Genomic DNA, 19667 nt, shown 5'->3' with positions numbered 1-19667 from the left:
GTCTTCTGGCATCACACAGCAAGAAGATAGAAACATCCGTAGATCTAAACTACGTTTTATTCACAATATATACAGAGAATCCATAATCACGCCCGTGCCTTCCAAACTCTGGCAGGAAAAAAAAAGCATACAGCAAAAGTACAGTCCAATAACACTCTCAGGCAGAAGAGAAAAGACAATCTTCCGTTCCCACACTCTTCTCAGACATCTCATGTGATTTATACTAATCACACTAGCCAGCATCGGCTTATGTAAAATCCTAACAGACGTTGATGGATATTTGCCCTTCAACTATAGTGTTTGGCACATGTAGCTTCTTTAATCTGTATTGGTTGCCTTTTTTTTTTCATCCTAAAGACCTTTTTGGTTCACTGCATCTCAGTCCCCATCACCACTGCCACCAGCAGCTCATAGCATACTACAGTTTCAACTTTGCATAATCAAGTGGTGCTTTCTCCTGCTCTGGCTTGTTAGATGGAGAGTTCTTCTTCAGTGCAGGATATGGCCACTGTGTGCTGCCGTCATCCTGAGAAGGACAAAGAACAGCTGAGCCAATGCCTATAATCCATGGGCTGTAGATATTCAAGTTCCGTCTTTGCTTTCTCTTTGCCTGCAGAGCTCCCTGGAGCCCCTTCGAACCTGGGCATCTCCAACATTGGTCCCCGCTCAGTCACACTTCAGTTCCGTCCTGGTTACGATGGCAAGACATCCATTTCCAGGTGGCAAGTGGAGGCTCAGGTAAGCCATTGGAAAGGGACACATCTGACGGTAGGAGAAGCCAGCAGCAGAGGAAGCTCTCTCATTCCTTTTCTTCTTCTTCTTAGCCCTTAGGATAGCAACTGTTGTATTAAAGTTAAAGAAGCATCTCTGCCATCAGTAGACACGTAAACTCAGTGGCAGGGAGCCAACATCCTCCACTGAGAATACGATTAATATGTTAATTTTGCATGTATTGACTTTGCTTAATTTCAGGCATCTGTGGGGGGGGGGGGGGAATTGCAGTAGCAGAAGGCAAGGAGGAAGGGAGGAGCCTGGCAGTTTGGATACAGAGATAACAGTGTGACGAATAACAGGAAATATGAGCTATAAGCAGGACTGTGTATTGTGCGTAATCCACAATCTTATTTGAGAAGCACATCATTTGATACTTAAATATAATTGATACCCTGAAAATTTCTCTTGTTTTCTTAAAATAGTTTATAATCCTTGCTGCAAAAAGAGCTTTGCAGCAAGTATATGAGCAATGCCTAGTGAAATCTCACAAACTTACTTGGAGAAAAAAGAGAGAGAGAGATTGCACATACTTTTGTAAACTAAGAAAATCTTTAATAAAAATACATTTAGAAACAAACTAAGAGAAGGTGGAGGTTCAGGGCCGGCCCATCCATGAGGTAGACTGAGGCAACCACCTCAGGTGGCAAAATCCAAGAGGCACCTCTATGTGCACCCCCCTCTACTGCCATCAGAGAAGTGACTGCATCGACTTCTGGGTTCTGGCAAGATCTCGCGAGAGCCTCGCGTGATCTTCCCGAGACCCTGGTAAGCGAGGCTTCAGCGGGTGTGGGCAGTGAGCTGGCAGGGCAGCCCCTTCCCATTTCACCTCAGGTGGCAAAATAGGATGGGCTGCCCCTGTGGAGGTTATTTTTACCGATGGTGTAAACACATCAGGCAAAAAGTGTCCTGCTCTTCAGTCTCTGACAACACACACCAAACTCTACAGCTTTAGCTAATACATTTTACACTGTCAGGGAGCAGAGAAACTGGCCGTACTATATGCAATGATGATACTGACCCATTCCTGCTCAATATCTTGTTTGCCCTTTCCCTAGGTGGGTCAGATTGGTGAGAGCGAGGAGTGGACCCTCATCCACCAGCTGTCTAATGAGCCAGATGCCCGCTCCATGGAGGTGCCCAACCTCAATCCCTACACATACTACAGGTGAGTGCTGCTTTTGGGGGAGATTGAAAGGATGGTTGAGCATGCATAAAAACATAAGGGCCCTGCTGGATCAGAGTCAAGATCCATCTAGTTCAGCATCCTCCTTTCCATAATGTCCAACCAGGTGCTTCCAGGAAGCCCAGAAAAAGGTCTGAAGGCAACAACCTCTCACTATTCCTCTGTAGCAACTCAGGATTCAGAGGCATCCTGCTGTCAGGGATTGGTTGGACACAGAAGAATGGTGGGAGAAACCAGCTGGAGAACTCGCAAGGGAAGAAGGCTCAGGGCCTGGGGATTGGTGGTGGGATGACAATGAGTGGTTAGAGAGAGAAGAGGGAGAAGACTGGGAGGAGGTGTCGGAAGCTGAAGAGGTAAAAGGCATCATGAGAAGGAGCTCAAAAGACAGGAAAGCAAAGAGGAACCCGGCCCCAAATCTCTTGAGACACTCTCATCTGCTAGTATTAGAAAGCTACAGCCGGGAGGGTTGTGGTCTGGCTAAAACTGGGGAACGAGAAGGGATGAGGCTTGTGGGTGTCATTAAGGACCTTCTACCGTTTCCCTCAAAATTAATGCATTAGCTAATAGGGACGCGGGTGGAGCTGTGGGTTAAACCACAGAGCCTAGGGCTTCCCTATCAGAAGGTCGGAGGTTCGAATCCCTGCGACGGGGTGAGCTCCCATTGCTCGGTCCCTGTTCCTGCCAACCTAGCAGTTCAAAAGCACGTCAAAGTGCAAGTGGATAAATAGGTGGGAAGGTAAACGGCGTTTCTGTGCGCTGCTCTGGTTCGCTAGAAGCGGCTTAGTCATGCTGGCCATATGACCTGGAAGCTGTACGCCGGCTCCCTCGGCCAGTAAAGCGAGATTAGCATCGCAAACCCGGAGTGGGCCACGACTGGACCTAATGGTCAGGGTTCCCTTTACCTTTACTTAATAAGATAAAGGAAAGGCGTGTAATACCAGCCTAATTAAGCCATGTTTTGTATGTCATCAGAGATTGTGACGGCACACCCAGTAGCTCTCCTGTTGGCAGTGCAAGGAAGAGAAAGGAGCCAATGCAGGCCTCTCAGGGCATGCAAATGGGGGTGTTCAAAGTCCTATTTTTGTGTGTGTGTGTGTGTGTGTGTGTGTGTGTGTGTGTGTGTGTGTGTTAGTGTTAGGCAGGGTGGGTGATTCCTATGCCACCTTGCAGTTCCTTCCAACACTAATCCATTTCCTCTCTCCTCCCAGCTTCCGCATGCGACAAGTGAACATAGTCGGCACCAGCCCACCCAGCCTGCCTTCCCGCAGGATCCAGACATTGCAGGCCCCGCCTGATGTATCTCCTGCCAATATTACACTGCGGACAGCCAGTGAAACCAGTCTCTGGCTGAGATGGATGGTGAGCAGTAGCTCAGAAAGGCACCAGGCCTCGTCGTCGTTTCTGGAGGCGGGGAAAACAGGGTTAATGAACCAGCACAGGGGCTGCTCATTGTTTACGAGGCAAGCCAAAATTCTGTAGGATAGATCTGAAATTAACAGGAAGATAGATGGGGTAAACAGCTCCAGTTGAGGCTGGATTCCATGGTGGAAGGTATAAAATGACTAGGCCAGGGATGTACCTATCCATCTTTAACAATATAGACCTACAGGTCAATTCTACTTCTAACTGCCCTACTGGAAATAGGAAGACCTATGTAACACCAATTGTCTCATGGTGGGCACCATTTTGAATCAATACAGTCTACTCGGTTCTTGTTACCTTAACGCAAATGACAACTGTCTTTTGCCTCTAAACACCCATTCCTGCTGCCCAGCAGCAACAGGATAATCCCTAACTACTTGTCCCAGATAGAGATGCCACCAAATTCTGCGCTAAGCCAAATTTTAGTGGTGGAATTCTGCTCCAATCTGTGGTGCAATCACCTCAAATCAGAACTGAAGTTTGCTTTAAAAGAGTTTTCAGGAGTTCTAGCCCATGCCATTTAGATACATGTTATTTGTGCACAGAGGGCAAGGAGATAGGAATTGGGTGTCGGGAGGGTACCACCTACAAGGTCCAGTATGGTCTCTGTCCCATATCCATTGAGGCAAAGAAATTCACTCAAACAGTATGGGATTTGTTTTTTTTCATGCGAGGATTCTGGAAAGGACTCAGCTGCAGGCCAACAACGAGGCTCCCTTTCTTTCCAGCCTCTGCCAGAGACAGAGTACAATGGCAGCCCTGAGTCAGTGGGCTACCGGTTGCGCTACTCACGTCTAGACGGGCGTGGCCGCACACTGGCCAACACCATCCATGACCGTGTAGAGCGTGAGTTCACCATTGAAGACCTGGAAGAATGGACGGAGTACCGTGTGCAGGTGCAGGCTTTCAATGCCATCGGGCCCGGGCCATGGAGCCAGACCGTGGTGGGGAGAACCCGAGAGTCAGGTACCTTCTCCACCAGGCCCTTGAGACAGTCTGGGCAGGCCTCCCATGGTCAGTCTGGAACTCTGAACATGGGGCTCGGGGCTCTGCTGTGGTGACCTACCTCTCGCAGAGCCATCTCAGAGAAACTCATTGGTGAAGCGCTGACTCCCCTCGGTTCTTCTCTTTCTTCGCACAGTGCCTTCGTCTGGACCCACCAACATATCAGCTTTGGCAACCACCTCTACCTCTATGCTAGTGCGATGGAATGACATCCCAGAGGCTGACCGAAACGGGCTGGTTCTGGGCTACAAGGTGGGTGTGGGGAATGCAGTGAAATGCATTTTCTCTTGCCTCACCTTCCCGCTCGCTAAAATCTGCCGGTCCCTCATCAGCCCCAGCCTGAAGCCCCCTTATCATTCCAGAGCTAGTCTCCTTGTCTTCCTCAGCGGCCTGCCCCATTGGTCTCTACCTGCAGGCCCCCACTGTCACAGGCCTCAGCTAGGCCCTTCTGTCCCAGCCCACAGCTTACTATGATCCTGTGAACCTGCTCACCAACTCTGCCTCTGCCATTGTCACTCAGTCTCTCGACTGGAGGTATTTGGCCCAGACTTTCTCAACATTTTGAGGGCAGAGCAAGCTTCTTTGGGGAGGGGGGCGACCTGTGTTAACTGCCATGCCAAGCAATATCTGGTACTTCTAATATAAGTAAAGGTAAAGGGACCCCTGACCATTAGGTCCAGTCGCGGACGACTCTGGGGTTGCAGTGCTCATCTCGCTTTATTGGCCGAGGGAGCCAGCGTACAGCTTCCGGGTCATGTGGCCAGCATGACTAGGCCGCTTCTGGCGAACCAGAGCAGCGCACAGAAAAGCCGTTTACCTTCCCGCTGGAGCAGTACCTATTTATCTGCCTGCACTTTGACGTGCTTTCGAACTGCTAGGTTGGCAGGAGCTGGGACCGAGCAACGGGAGCTCACCCTGTCGGGATTCAAACCGCCAACCTTCTGATCGGCAAGCCCTAGGCTCCATGGCTTCTAACATACAGCAGTCCAATGCTGGTCATCCAAGCTACTGCTCTGGGTATATATGTCTATATATTGTTGGAGGCCGCAGTGTTCATTTGAGCCGCTGTCTCTTCCTTCCCTCCATGGTTTGTATCTGTTCTCTTCTAGGTCATGTATAAAGAAAAGGACTCGGACACAAGGGCTCAGTTCTGGTTGGTGGAGGGCAATGCTTCACGGAGTGCCCAGCTCACAGCTTTGGGCAAGTATGTTCTGTATGAGATCCGAGTGCTGGCTTTCACCCGCATTGGCGATGGTGTGCCCAGCAATCCGCCCATCCTGGAACGGACGCTCGATGATGGTAGGTGTCCCAACAGCAACCCATATGGTGGAAGGAAAGCTTAACTCTGGGAGAGAAGGGATGGGGGTAACAGGGTGGTCTGTGAGATGTTAAAAGTCATTGGAAAGCAAATGAAAAAGAAAGGCTAAGCCTTATAGCACATACCATTTGAGGACAAACTCAGTCCTGTACATCATGAAAAGCCAGGGAGCCTGTGGCACAATGGGTCAGTACGTCTGGCTGTTAACCAGAACGTTGGTGGTTCAAGCCCACCCAGGGATGGCTGCGGGCAGAATTCCTGCATTGGCGGGGGGTTGGTCTAGTTGACCCTCAGGGTCCCTTCCAGCTGTATGATTCTATGATTGTATGGAGTTCTAATAGCATTTGCTGAAATAATAATAATACTTGGCATTTGTAGACTACTTTCAGGTGCTTAGAGTACGTCGTGTACTTAATTTTGTTTCAGTCCTTACAACAAACTTGTACATTAGATTAGTATTACTGCCCTCATATTGCAGGGAGGGTGTTGAGGCTTCATGGAAAAGGCAAGATTTGAACCAATGACTTCCTCGATCGGTAGTGCTATGTTTTAGCCACTATGCTAGATGTGTACACCGCAGTGGTGATTGCTTTAAAGTCATGACATTGCAAGATTAGCGCTCCATGTCCCTAAACACAGCCCCAGTCTTCAAATAACAGACCGGGGAATGTCACCTTAAGCGTAGCATATGTTTATCTCTGTGTGTGTGTGTGTGTGTGTGTGTGTGTGTGTGTTTGCACCCTGTGGCTATGTATGTATTTGCATTAAAAGTCTGTTCTCTGGCTAGGTGCGCGGAAATGTATGTGTTCCTTCTAAACTTCATCTGTGCATCCCCCCCTGTCTTCCTGTGTTCCAGTACCTGGGCCCCCAGTGGGCATTCTCTTCCCTGAAGTAAGAACAACTTCTGTACGGCTAATCTGGCAGCCACCTGCTGCTCCCAATGGCATCATTCTGGGTAAGCAGGAACCCCCTACGTACCATGGAGATTGTAGACCAGAGTGGCTCCCCACCCAACTTTTGTCTACAATTCTCAATGTCAGTTCAGTGCCACAAGAGCAGGCATGGCCAAACTTGGCCCCCCAGATGTTTTGGGACTACAACTCCCATCATCCCTAGCTAAAAGGACCAGTGGTTAGGGATGGTGGGAATTGTAGTCCCAAAACATCTGGAGGGCCAAGTTTGGCCATGCCTGCACTAGAGGAATTGCGGGAGGCAGAGCCAGCCCACCCATGAGGCGGGATGAAGCAGCTGCCTCAGGTGACAGAAACACAGGAGAGAAGCCCTTGAGCAGAAGCCCTTGCAAAGCCTCACCGCTGAGCGGGAAGGGACATTTGGCAAGAGGAGAAGCCCTTGCCAAATCTCCCACAGATACCCAGCAGGGTGGTGAGGCTTTGCAAGGGCTTTTCCTTGAAGGGAAGCCCTTGCAGAGCCTAACACACACCCCATTATGGGGGCAACCGGAGGACCTTTTTGCCCCCAGTGCTTGAAACATCTTGGGCCACCCTTGATAAAGGAAACCATCCCACCTCACAAGTCATGTGTAACCTCTCCTAAAACCACTTCCATGATTCTGATCTACTTCCTCCTGGACTAAAGTCAGGATATGGGGACTGTGTCCTCTCCCCAATAATTTCCTGTTTGGGTTTGTCTTCCTCTTGCATGCAGCCTACCAGATCACTCACCGCCTCAACACCACCACCGCCAATTCTGCCAGCGTGGAAGTTCTCAACCCCAGCGCGAGGCAGTTTACTGCCACTGGTCTCAGACCCGAGTCGACCTACCTTTTCCGTATCACAGCACAGACCCGGAAGGGCTGGGGTGAGGCAGCAGAAGCATTGGTGGTGACTACAGAGAAGAGAGGTAATTTTTTTCCAGGAAGGGACATAATGCCTGGAATTGGGAGGAAAGCTCTAAAATGCATGCTATGCATCAAGGCCAGCGTGGTTGAGCACACAAAATTGCAGACACCGAATGCCGATAGAAAAAGTAGAATTCTATATGGCCTATATGGCCTAGGACCCTCGTACCTACGGGACCGCCTCTCCTGTTATGTCCCACAGAGGACCTTACGGTCTTCAAATAAAAACATCTTGGAGATCCCAGGTCACAGGGAGGTTAGGCTGGCCTCAACCAAAGCCAGGGGTTCTTTGGCCAAGGCCCCGATCTGGTGAAACACTCTGTCACAAGAGACTAGGGCCCTGCAGGACTTGACATCTTTCTGCAGAGCTTCAAGACAGAGCTGTTCCACCAGGCCTTTGGCCAGGGCACAGTCTGACCCCCTCTCTCCTTCGGTAACCCTCACAGAACTCTAGCCCAATGGTTGCCATTAATTTGATTTTGAATTCATTTTAGAATGAATTGATTTTAGAATGCATTTCAATTAGTTGATTGTGATTTTATGTAAACTGTGTTACTTTTATTGTTGTTAGCCGCTCTGAGCCCTTCTTCGGTTGGGGAGGGCGGGATATAAATATACTACTACTACTACTACTACTATTATTATTATTATTATTATTATTATTATTATTATTATTATTACTGGGCTCTTCCACTTCACATGTTAGGTGGCGGTGCCATATTTTTTAGTACTTATCCATATGATTTTTAAAGAAAGCTTCCTGCATGGGTACCTAGCACACCACGCTGATGCGCTAGTTTTCTATATGCAGAGCGGTTCTTTTATGATGGAGCATAAAAAATATGGAATGCGCACTCATAGTATGAAGTAGTTCTGTCAGAATTGTACCCCTCAGGCCCTTACTGTTTGTGATATGCAGTCATGTGTGTCTCTAGTTGTTGTGTGTTTTTTTTGGGGGGGGGTGTCTTAATCTTCTTTTGATGCTGCCAGTTTTGAGTAGAATGGCAGATATCACCTCCTTCCGGCCATTTTCCATTCAAAATTGCTCTGCCCCAACCCCACAGCTCCTTTTCTTCCTGAGATAAAGCTACATTCACCCCCCCACCTCAGTGAGTGGGAAAATAAGTTGGGGGGGATTTTAAATGAAAGAACAGCTGGACAGAAATGGTTAAGCATACAGCTGTTCATCTGCTTCGACTTGCAGACTTCTGAAGCTGCTTTCAGATTAAATAAGTCCCGTGCCACACCTGGTTTGGGCCTCAGGCTTCTAACTCATTCAGCGAAATATGTTGGCCTTAAGCTAATGCACTTTCCTGATATAAAAAGGAGGCTGGTCTGTAGTGGATCTACATGGATTTTAGATTCTCAAGCTACAGCTGGATGGGAAAGCCTTTTTGTTTGCTGCAGACTTGGATTTCACAAAACTGGAAAAGCAACGTTCTGTAGGCTCACCAGAGATCCACAACGCGCATCATCTGGTGTTTGTTTGTTTTTAATTGGAAGTGTCATTTGTGTATAAATAATTGAATGGTTCATTAGGGCATTCCTGACAATTTTTTATAATATAGAGAAACGAGGGAGGCTCCTCCCAGAGGCGCGAACTTGTGCCGAAGTCGTATTTCAGGAGGAGGAAGGGGGCGGAGCCAAATACAGTGACTGGTGGCTCCTCCTCTCTTGTGCTCGGCCCCCTTCCATGGCAGCAGGAGGAGAAACAGGCCACTGAAGCAGTGCTCAGCTCTGCACTCTGCCTCCTCCGTTCCCTGATGATAAGGAACATTGGGGAGCCTAAAGAGCTTGGCCCCCTGGAGTTAGTGCCCATGGCTCCCCCTTTGCACTCATCTAGTATGTTTATGAGTGCTGCATAGAATGTGATTGTTTATGTGTCAAAAAGGCACTCATTGGCTAGAGTCCATAATAGAACCCTCCACCAACCCCATGCTGTTTTGTGACTTTTTAAAAAGGTTTTTTATTTTATACACCTCTGCTTTCTACTACTTGAGTCACTATATCTCTCAGGCACAGGATTTTAAGGCCTCTGTTAAAAACAGCATAAAAAGGTAAAGGTACCCCTGATCGTTAGGTCCAGTCGCAGACAACTCTGGGGTTGCAGTGCTCATCTCACTCTATAGGCCGAGGGAGCTGGCGTTTGTCCACAGACAGCTTCCAGGTCATGTGGCCAGCATGACTAAGCCACTTCTGGCAAACCAGAGCAGTGCACGGAAACGCCGTTTACCTTCCCGCCGGAGTGGTACCTATTTATCTGCTTGCACTTTGACATGCTTTTGAACTGCTAGGTTGGCAGGAGCAGGGACCGAGCAACGGGAGCTCACCCTGTCGTGGGGATTCGAACTGCCGACCTTCCGATCAGCAAGCCCTAGGCTCTGTGGTTTAGACCACAGCTCCATCTGCAAAAACACTGTACCAAATACCAAAAAGAGGTCCCTCATCATCAGCCCATGCCATGAATGAACTCCCCCCCCCCCCAATCTTCTGCTTTTATGGGGCTATGTACTTCTCCAGGAGCAAATTGCTCCACCCCCCACTGCCTCCCAAAGAATCAGAAAACAAGCAGAAAGGTAGTCAGGACTCAGGAGTGGTTATCTAGCCCTGCCGCTTTCATTGAATTGAAATATCACATTACTTTTCTGTTTAAAGAAGCCCTTGAGAGCATCACATTAAAATACAGATGGTTTCTCCTTTTTAATCATGGGAGGCGGGGGGAAGCACTTTTAAAAAAGAGAAGAGAATATGATTCTTGGGAACCCAATGAACACTCTGGGTCTCATGCTGGAGCTCAGCTTCTCTGGTTTGTAAACTAACAAGTGTTGTGTTAACTCAGTATAGGTTAGAGTCAGATAGGGAAGGTATTGCCCAGATCTGATGTGCAAATCAGGTTTTTTTCAAGCTGATATTAAACTCTCTTCAAGGTGATGGATGGGTGGGTTCTCATATTTGTCCTTAAACCTATACTATCACTGCCATGTCTATTTTCACCCCATGTTTCCAGCCTTCAGTGATCTGTACCCCTCTTGCCCCCAGACCGTCCCCAACCTCCCAGCAAGCCAGTTGTGTTGCAGGAAGATGTCAAGTCAAGAAGTGTACTATTGTCCTGGGAGCCGGGCAGTGATGGGCTCTCACCTGTTCGGTATTACACTGTACAAACACGGGAACTTCCTGATGGGAAATGGGTGCTGCATTCTGCCTCCGTAAATCACAACACCACATCCTTCATAGTCAACAGGTGAGACATCAACGGGTAGAATGAAAGAGATGTTTATTTGGAAAAGAAGGTGGCATTGACAAGGACGACTGTTACGTGACTGGATCTGGAGCAAATCTTCCAGTCACAGAGCTGTCCTCAGATTCCCACCGGTCCAAACTGAAATTTCCTGCCTGAGTGGTATTGAGTCTGGAATCAAGGCTAGCCATTAGTTCACACAGTATTAAGATAGCTTTTCTGGGAATGAGCTTGTTAGTCTTGAGGTAGAACGTGTTAAAAATCAGTGGCTTGGCAGGCAGAATACAGCAAGACCTGTGCATCTGTTTGCATCTTGTAGTTTTCTTCCAAAAACAGCCAAGTACCATATGCTCCCTTTGCAGGCTGAAACCCTTCACTACCTACAAATTCCGGGTCAAGGCAACCAATGATATTGGTGACAGCGAATACAGTGAAGAGTCAGAGTCACTCACCACACTACAGGCTGGTATGTGAATGCATTAAATCATGAGTTACTTTAGAACGAGACACTTTCCCCTTCTGGTTATAGGAGCAGAAGTTCTCATGCCATATGAAAGCAAGTGAAACCATTGCAGTGTGCATGGTTAGAGTGCTTACCTCTTCCAGTCTACCTGGAGCAGTGCTGTTTCAGCCATTCAGCCCTGCATCTAGATCAGAAGAACAGAACCAGGAAAGAGTTTGAACCTAGTCAAACCTCTGCAGTCACCTGCCTTCATCCTCAACCACCTCCTTCCCTCTTGCACATCTAGCTCTGCATATCCTTTCATTATGGGCCAATCTCTTCCATTAATTGCGCATTTCCTGAAGTGACCCTGATGCTATTAGAACAGAGGAGGAGAGTTTGGGCTGCAGCTGAGGCTGGCTGCTGTGGGCTGCAAAACCAGTGTTGCAACGGACACCTTGGGGTTGGGGAAACTGGTAGATGGGAAAGGTTGGGGGTAATTTTGAAGAGCAGTAATAGGGACATGAAAGCATCATAGAGCGGTGTCTGTAGAGAAACTGGGAGTCGATGAAAGAAAATGAATACAGTGGTACCTTGGTAGTCGAACGGCTTGGCTCCCAAACAAATCAGCTCCCGAACACCACTAACCCAGAATTGAATGTTCCGGTTTGCAAACATTTTTCGGAAGCCGAACATCCAACACAGCTTACGCAGCGTCCGATTGAGTGCAGGAAGCACCTGCAGCCAATTGGAAGCTGCACCTTGGTTTTTGAATGGTTTCGGGAGTCAAACAGACTCCTGGAACAGATTAAGTTTGAGAACCAAGATACCACTGTAATTCGAGGAAACAAATAGTCCTAAAGGGGATAGGGAGGGGGCAATGATGGGCAGAGCAGATTGTCCAGAGGGCAAAGGACACTCAATACCAACTGGACCCAATATATTCCACATCGTGGAAATGCTCCGTCATCAAAAACCATTGTCTCCCTGCTTTGGAATTGCAAAATCCACCAATAATCTGTAAAATGGTAACCAGTTTGGGCCTTTACCAACGGCAAGTTGTCAGCTGAGTGCAACAAGTAGCCTGCCATTTCTCAGGGCTCTGTGTCTCATGAAGACAAGCAAGAACAGCTTGGATCTTCTTGCATTTGACTGATATATATTTTTTCCCTCTTTCCTCAGCCCCAGAGGAAGCTCCCACTATCTTGTCAGTGACCCCACACACCACCACATCTGTACTGATCCGCTGGCAGGTAGGGGGGTGTACCTTTTCTTTCTCCCCCATTGGAACTCGATGAGTAGGAGAGCTGGAATGTTCAGGAGTTCTCGCTGTCTTGGGGAAAAGCTTCCGACCAATGAAACATGACTATGCTGCGCAGTGGTTCTGGGTGGAATTCTAAGCTTATTTCTGATGGCCAGCAAATCTGGTAGTGTCTCTGTCTTGAGCAGGCATAGGCAAACTCGGCCCTCCAGATGTTTTGGGACTACAACTCCCACCATCCCTGACCACTGGTCCTGTTAGCTAGGGACGATGGGAGTTGTAGTCCCAAAACATCTGGAAGGCAGAGTTTGCCTATACCTGGTCTTGAGCATGATCTTAGAAAGTTGAGTTTGAAAACGGTCATAAGATTTGCAACCATGTCTATTGTGCACAGATATATACCTAGTTTCTGCACTTTAGCCCCAGCTCAGCATTCTTTATTCCTCCCACAAAAGAAGGTTTTGCTGTCAAAATGGGGCAGGTGACTTTGGTGACGAAACTGTGGACTCTGTTGAGTTTGCTTGTGTGTTGCAGCAAGGGGGGTGGTGGAAAGCTATGGAGGATCTGAAAAATGTGAAACAGAAATGTTTAACCAAACCAGTGTGAAATATTGGCTTGAGGGAGGCATCAGTAGTTTGGCTAGTACACCCAACCCATCCATTCCTCAAGGCAAAGAGCATATAAAGATGCTGAGGCGCCTTTTGCCGGTATCCAGTGATGCTTCCCTCCTGGCAATGACAGGGAAGGGAAGCCCTGGCATTTCAGCACCACTTCCAGCTTTTGACTGGGCAATGGGAGGTGACAGTATTCAAACGCAGGTGTAATATGGGACAGAATCCTTTTGTTGGAAGCCGGTCTCGCAAGTGTCAGCCGTGCAAGGGGAAGCAAATATTGTTTGTGAGCCCCTCGTTGATTTATCTGTGTCTCCTTCCGTAGGCTCCATCTGAGGACAGAATCAATGGCATCTTGCTAGGTTTTCGCATCCGCTACCGGGAGCTGGCATACGAAGGGGCGCGAGGATTCACTGCACGCAGTATCGGCAATCCCAGTGCAAAATGGGCAGAACTCACCTGTGAGTATGCTTGTGAGCAGCGAGGGTTCTGGGAACTGGAGAAAGTGAGAATTTAGCCAAGGTCTGCCCCTGCCCACTGCCTTCAACTTACACTGCAGCAAAAAAAACACACCAAGCCAACAAACACTAGCATGGGAACCATCATTCCAGAGCAAGCCACCCATAGCAATCACTGGTCCTAAGTACTGCCCAAGATTTAGCACCAGTGTACCCAGTACTTTCTCCAGTAACAAAAGTGACTTGACAAGCATTTTCCCTTGCAGTCATAAGTCAGCGCTGCAAGCATTCAGAAGCTGCCCTAGAATAATACATTGTTGTTCCCAGTGCGTTTGAAATGGAAAACATTGATCCTAGCAAGTGGTTGGTATATTCAGCCCTATCAGCTCGGCCTTTTTAGTGCCAGGGTGTCTCTCTCTGAGAGAGACTTTTCCTTTTGGTTGAATTGCTGGATCCAGTGACTATGGGCTCTTGAGTCATTTGGGAAGATCTATCACCCAGGCTATCGTGATGCCCATAAACTCTTTCTGGTCAGGTTTGTCCATCTTCGGTAGCTACAACCCCTCTCTGGGATATTTCCCCCCTTTCCTAATACTTCGTTGGAGATTTCTCGGTGTTCTTTGATGTGGCTGTGAGTTTCTCTCTTAGCTGCTGCTCCCTCACCCCTGATTGATGTCTGTTAGTCCTGCTTGCATTGTTGAGATGTTTATTTACATGTGGCTAACCTGCATTGACTGCTTCTCCCTTCTGACCACCTGCCACCCCACAGCAACGTATGCCATGCGGAACCTGACTGAGGCCTCCCTCACACAATACGAGCTGGACAGTAAGTGGGTGCTTCTTCTCTTGTCTGTGCAATTGTTTCTGTTTGTGTTTCTGGTCTCTCTTGAATCCGGTTCCTATCTAGATTTTAGCACCGTCACCTACAGAGGGTGACTGGCAGCAGGGAGAACAGCAGCTCTTTCCTGTTTTTGTTAGCACATCTCTTCCTAGAGCCCAAGATGTCCTCCTTGCCCAAGGATAACTTATTTTGCTTCCAATTAAAATCCCTAATCTGGCAAAAAAGAAAGTGCAAGTTCGCCATGAGTAGATTTCCCAGTTTCCTGATCACAATATAATAACAGAACTAGTTTTGTGTTTGTCATCCAAACACACAGGCAGTCCACATTTGCTTTTTATGGTGTTTTCCCTGTTAATTTGGATACTCTTTCTTATCTTCTAGAGTGGAATAATAGAGAGCAAAGGGGAAATTTGTGGTAAATTTAGGGGCTTTATGTAGGGGCAGGGAAGTAAGGACTATGATTCATGAAGAAGAATTTTGCTTACATGAAATATCTCCCTTTCAATACTGTAAGGCCTGTTAAGGCTGTGTACGCAGTATATGTTTTTAAAACACATTTGAAGCACATTCTTTCCCTCAAATAATTCTGGGCACTATCACATGCCTGGGTTGCTGGGAAGCAGTAGTAGTAAATTACAGTGCCTGAAATATTTGAGGGAAAGAATGCATTTTGAACATGGTATAAACGTATAGCATGTACACAGCCTAAGACTCGTTTTACAACAAAGTTTACTTCAGCTTGCTTAGCTTTTGCTTAGAACCACGAAGGCTTTCTAAAGTGCTGGTTCACGTACTGGAAGCCAGACGTCACAATTAATTTTTCTGGTGCCCTTGCTCTGTCCTCTTACCTTCTGGAGAAATATCCTGGCACCATCTGCCAGCTTCGCAAAGGGCTGTGAAGGAATTAGTACCGTTGTGGGAGTGGTGTCAGGTAGGAGCATGCAAAAAGGAGGGAAATGTGAGACCAGATCATAGCCAGGAATGTATACGCCACTACTTTTAAAGGCAACGCCAGAATTAAGAAACAAACTCTGCCTCTGCCTCCATGTATGACAATCTCCTTTCTGCCTCTCACCTCTGCAGACCTGAACAAGCACCGCCGCTATGAGATCCGAATGAGTGTCTACAATGCTGTGGGTGAGGGCCCCACCAGCTCACCACAGGAGGTCTTTGTGGGTGAGGCTGGTAAGCCAGGCATCTTTTTTTCTCTCCAGGAGCCGTTTTCTCTCTCAAGTTTCTGTTTCCCTATACCCTTGTGCTTCCTGAGAGCTTAGAGCATAAGCCTGAGGAGGGAGCAGTCTGGCAGGCTAAAACAGCAACAAATTGTATTGCCTGCAGCTCTAGTGCAAGCCTACAAGTAAGGGCCATAGTTCAGTGGTACAGCATCTGCTTTGCATGCAGAAGGGCCCAGGTGCAAATCTCAGCATCTCCAGGTAGGGTTGGGAAGGACTCCCTGGGCCGAAAACCCGGAGAGCTGTTGCCTGTCAGCGCAGACAATACAGTAGCCTAACTCTGTATAAGTACGTTTCCGAGCACAATTCAAAGTGTTGGTACTGACCTTTAAAGCCCTAAGTGGCCTCGGTTCAGTATACCTGAAGGGGTGTTTCCACCCCCATCGTTCTGCCCGGACACTGAGGTCCAGTGCCGAGGGCCTTCTGGCGGTTCCCTCACTGCAAGAAGCCAAGTTACAGGGAACCAGGCAGAGGGCCTTCTCGGTAGTGGCACCCGCCCTATGGAATGCACTCCCACCAGATGTCAAAGAGAAAAACAACTACCAGATTTTTAAAAGACATCTGAAGGCAGCCCTGTTTAGGGAAGCTTTTAATGTTTATTAGGTTATTGTATTTTAATGTTCTGTTGGAAACCGCCAGAGTGGCTGGGGAAACCCAGCCAGATGGGCGGGGTATAAATAATAAATTATTATTATTATTATTAGGCAGGTTCCTATGTCTCACACACAATAGTTTCCAGCAGATCCATTCCTTAATCAATACAGAGGCAGCTGCGAGCAAGAGGTCATTAGGGGTGGATCCCAAGAGCAGACAGGTCTGTGGCCAAGCCCGGAAGCTCATGTAGGGTAAACAAACATCCATTCCAAACCAAAAAAACAGTCCCTGTTTCTCTGTGGACTTGTCAGAGCATCAATTAACTCAGGCATGTGCCTTTTCGCTGACATCCGGTTCTTTTCTCTTCAGTCCCTGCGGCTGCACCACAGAATGTGGCTATCCAAAGTGCCACGGCCACCCAGCTCGACATCACATGGGAGCCGCCACCCCCTGAGGCACAGAATGGAGACATCCAAGGCTACAAGGTACTAGGCCATAGGAGGGAGGGATCTGGGCTACAAGTGAAGATGGCTGGTGCACTTGTCACCCTGGGGGACATTTGTGGATAGGAGGTGAAACCTTTTGCACTGCAGAGACTGTAAAGGGAGTTGCCGTTGTTGTTGCTACTGCTGCTGCCACATAAACGTATCGCGGCGTCTTCTTGCATATTCCTCTACAGCCTAATATGTTAAAAAAGCTCGCAGTAATGGGGAATGGTGTTCCAGTGCATGATGTCAGGCTAGATTGGGGTAGCCCATGTGATTCCCTTCTGATGTTGTAACCCTCCCACTCACATCAGCCCCAGCCAGCATGAGTAGTAGTCAGGAATGATGGCAGTTGTAGTCCATATCATCAGGAGGGTACCACATTGGCCTATGAGTGCCTTGCAGCAGTTTGGAATCTACTTTAAAGCCAGCAGATATTCTGGCTGGATCCATTTATAGGGTGGGACTGTTGACTGCAGCAGCCCTAGATCTATTGGAGAATGGAAATGAAACAAGCAAGAATTTTTCTTTTTTTTCGGGGGGGGGGGATGTGTTTCTACATTTCCCCTGCAAGTGATGCTGTTGAGCTTCAAATAAAACACTGGAGTTTCACATGCTGTGCCTTCTCGGGATTGCTTTTGTCCCTGGGGAACTAAGGGCTGCTCTGCGCCTTATGTTTTTTATGGGTACGTTCAAAATGCACGAGCGCAGCACCATTTAAAACTGTAAAGTGTGCCTGTGTCAGGTGCAAATTTACAACAGATGCATTCCTCCAGGAGACTGAGTTTGGCCATTGCAATATATGCTTGAGATAATAATAATAAATTTTATTTATACCCCCTCCCCAGCCAAGACTGGGCTCAGGGCAGCTAACACCAAATATAAAAACAATTGATTGAAATACAGCTTAAAAAAACAAGATTAAAATACAACATAAAACATTAAAACGCAGCCTCATTTCGTTGGAAACTCAAATCAAAAACTTTTGATTGAAACGTCATTTGGGGATGAAAACGTCAAGTCTTCACCAAGGATGACTATCCAGATGGCAAATGTTTGTCACCATGTGGCATGTGAAATGACCTTAGTTCTGGGCTGTTCATGTGATTTGTTCAAGCCCAGCATAGACTCTCTGTTTTTCAAAGTGCTTAAAAGCCTGTCCCCTGGATTGTGGCAGATGACAGAGCATCCAGCCACCATACTGTGGAACTGGAACTAGCCTCTTGCCAATCCCTGCGCAGCCATTCTTCATCCTGTCTTCAAGCATCCCATCCATGATCTAGCGGGGCATTTTACAAGCCAGTAGATCTGCGGTTTTGGAAAGTTGCTTCCTTGTTTCCTAAGAAACCTCCATGGGTGCCGGGAAGTGTTGCCATGGAGCCTGCTTGCTGCAGTCTCTCTGGCGCCTTGACTTCATGGCTTGGTGGGATGGTCCGGCTTCTCTGTGGAAGTCTGGATATCACCCAAGAGTGACTTCAGAGGTGCACTGTTAACTACTCCATTCTTAGTCCATCCCCATGAGCCAAGGCTGCAAAATGGATTGCCTGTGCTGTCTTGCCTAGTTCAGGGGCCAACATGTCCTAATTGTTATGTGCCCATTTAACGGAAGAAGCTCACCTTCCCCGTTGAGAATCCTCAGGGGGAAATCTTTTCAGGTGCTTAATTCATTTCATAGCCTTTGGAAACGTGTTTTCACAGGCCAGCTTAAAAGTTTCTGGAACATAGTGGCATGAGCTAGGTATAAGAAAATTTCTCTGTGTGTGTAACAAGGAGATTTATGTCCTGTGCTTTGAATAAATGAAAGAAACTTTTGCACACACATTTATTGGGCAATAGGACTTTTATCCTGAAAAAATTTATTTATGTATGCCATTGCGGTGGCCCGTGTTTTGTTAGCGCAAAAATGGAAAACGAGCGTGGTCCCAACTAAAGAAGAATGGCAACTTAAACTGATGGAATATACGCAGCTTGCAGATCTAACTTATAGAATAAGAGAACAAGAAGAACATTTGTTTAAAGAAGATTGGGAATTTTCCTCACTACGCCCCATTTCCTCTTCCCTACAGATCTATTTCTGGGAGGCCCAGCGGCAGAACGAAACAGAACGGGTGAAAACGCTCTTCCTGCCGGAGAACGGCGTCAAACTCAAGAATCTGACCGGCTACACCGCCTACCTTGTCACCATCCTGGCCTTCAATGCTGCAGGCGATGGGCCCCGCAGCGCCCCTATCAAGGGCAGGACGCAGCAAGCAGGTGGGACAGGAGGGAGGAGAGGCAGCGGCGACTTGGCTGTGAATAGCAGTTTGCAGGTCCTGTGCTGATGTGCTGAGTTGGGGCGGGGTTGGGAAGGCATGAGCACGACCACGATGGGAAGTGTTCGTTCTCATTCAGTCTCACAGATGAGGTTGTTTTTTTAACGTGTGTGTCCAAAAGACTTCTCTCTGTATAAGCAGCAAATCTTTTTTGGTCCAACTACAGTGGTGCCTTGGTTTAAGAACAGCCTAGTTTATGAACAACTTGCTGCAAACCTGGAAGTAGGTGTTTTGGTTTGTGAACTTTGCCTTGAACTTTCCTATTGAGTGTGTTCCATTTGTAAATTGAGTCCCCCGCTGCTATGGGAAAGCACGCCTTGGTTTAAGAACGCTTTGGTTTAAGAATGGACTTCCAGAATGGATTAAGTTCGTAAACCAAGGTACCACTGTATACTGATAGGTCATCACCTCCCTTTTGCATCCTCTTAACTGCAGTCTTAAGCTGTCATCTGCATTCTCCATTTCCTCTTATTTTTTTAAAATAATTTTTATTAAGGTTTATAAGAGAAAAATGCAAAGCTTAATACCTTTCCCCCACCCCGCTTCTTCTTAACCAAACCAATACTTTTATTTTGATAAAATAAAAACACAAAATGGGGAGGGGGGGTAATAGAGAAAGAAAAATGAAAGAAA

General features: G+C 47.5%; 1 protein-coding gene across 11 annotated transcripts in view; it reads left to right on the top strand.

Moving 5' to 3' along the window:
* Positions 1 to 19667, top strand: part of SDK2 (sidekick cell adhesion molecule 2) — a 330246-nt gene that overhangs the window by 288195 nt on the left and 22384 nt on the right. For 8 of the 11 annotated variants that reach the window (XM_028713980.2, XM_028713965.2, XM_028713942.2 and 5 more), the window contains exons 22-37: positions 617 to 738; positions 1830 to 1939; positions 3166 to 3316; positions 4108 to 4345; positions 4521 to 4636; positions 5494 to 5683; positions 6559 to 6657; positions 7368 to 7562; positions 10600 to 10801; positions 11161 to 11264; positions 12423 to 12493; positions 13438 to 13573; positions 14340 to 14396; positions 15495 to 15596; positions 16607 to 16722; positions 18789 to 18975. In XM_028713980.2, coding sequence (XP_028569813.2) covers positions 617 to 738; positions 1830 to 1939; positions 3166 to 3316; positions 4108 to 4345; positions 4521 to 4636; positions 5494 to 5683; positions 6559 to 6657; positions 7368 to 7562; positions 10600 to 10801; positions 11161 to 11264; positions 12423 to 12493; positions 13438 to 13573; positions 14340 to 14396; positions 15495 to 15596; positions 16607 to 16722; positions 18789 to 18975 — 2196 coding nt within the window. The remainder of the gene's footprint in view (positions 1 to 616; positions 739 to 1829; positions 1940 to 3165; positions 3317 to 4107; positions 4346 to 4520; positions 4637 to 5493; positions 5684 to 6558; positions 6658 to 7367; positions 7563 to 10599; positions 10802 to 11160; positions 11265 to 12422; positions 12494 to 13437; positions 13574 to 14339; positions 14397 to 15494; positions 15597 to 16606; positions 16723 to 18788; positions 18976 to 19667) is intronic. The other 3 variants (XM_077924059.1, XM_077924060.1, XM_077924058.1) reach the window with 1 other exon arrangement.

Source organism: Podarcis muralis, chromosome 2 (genome assembly GCF_964188315.1).
Source record: "Podarcis muralis chromosome 2, rPodMur119.hap1.1, whole genome shotgun sequence".
Lineage (NCBI taxonomy): Eukaryota > Metazoa > Chordata > Lepidosauria > Squamata > Lacertidae > Podarcis > Podarcis muralis.
This window is presented reverse-complemented; position numbering and strand designations above follow the sequence as displayed.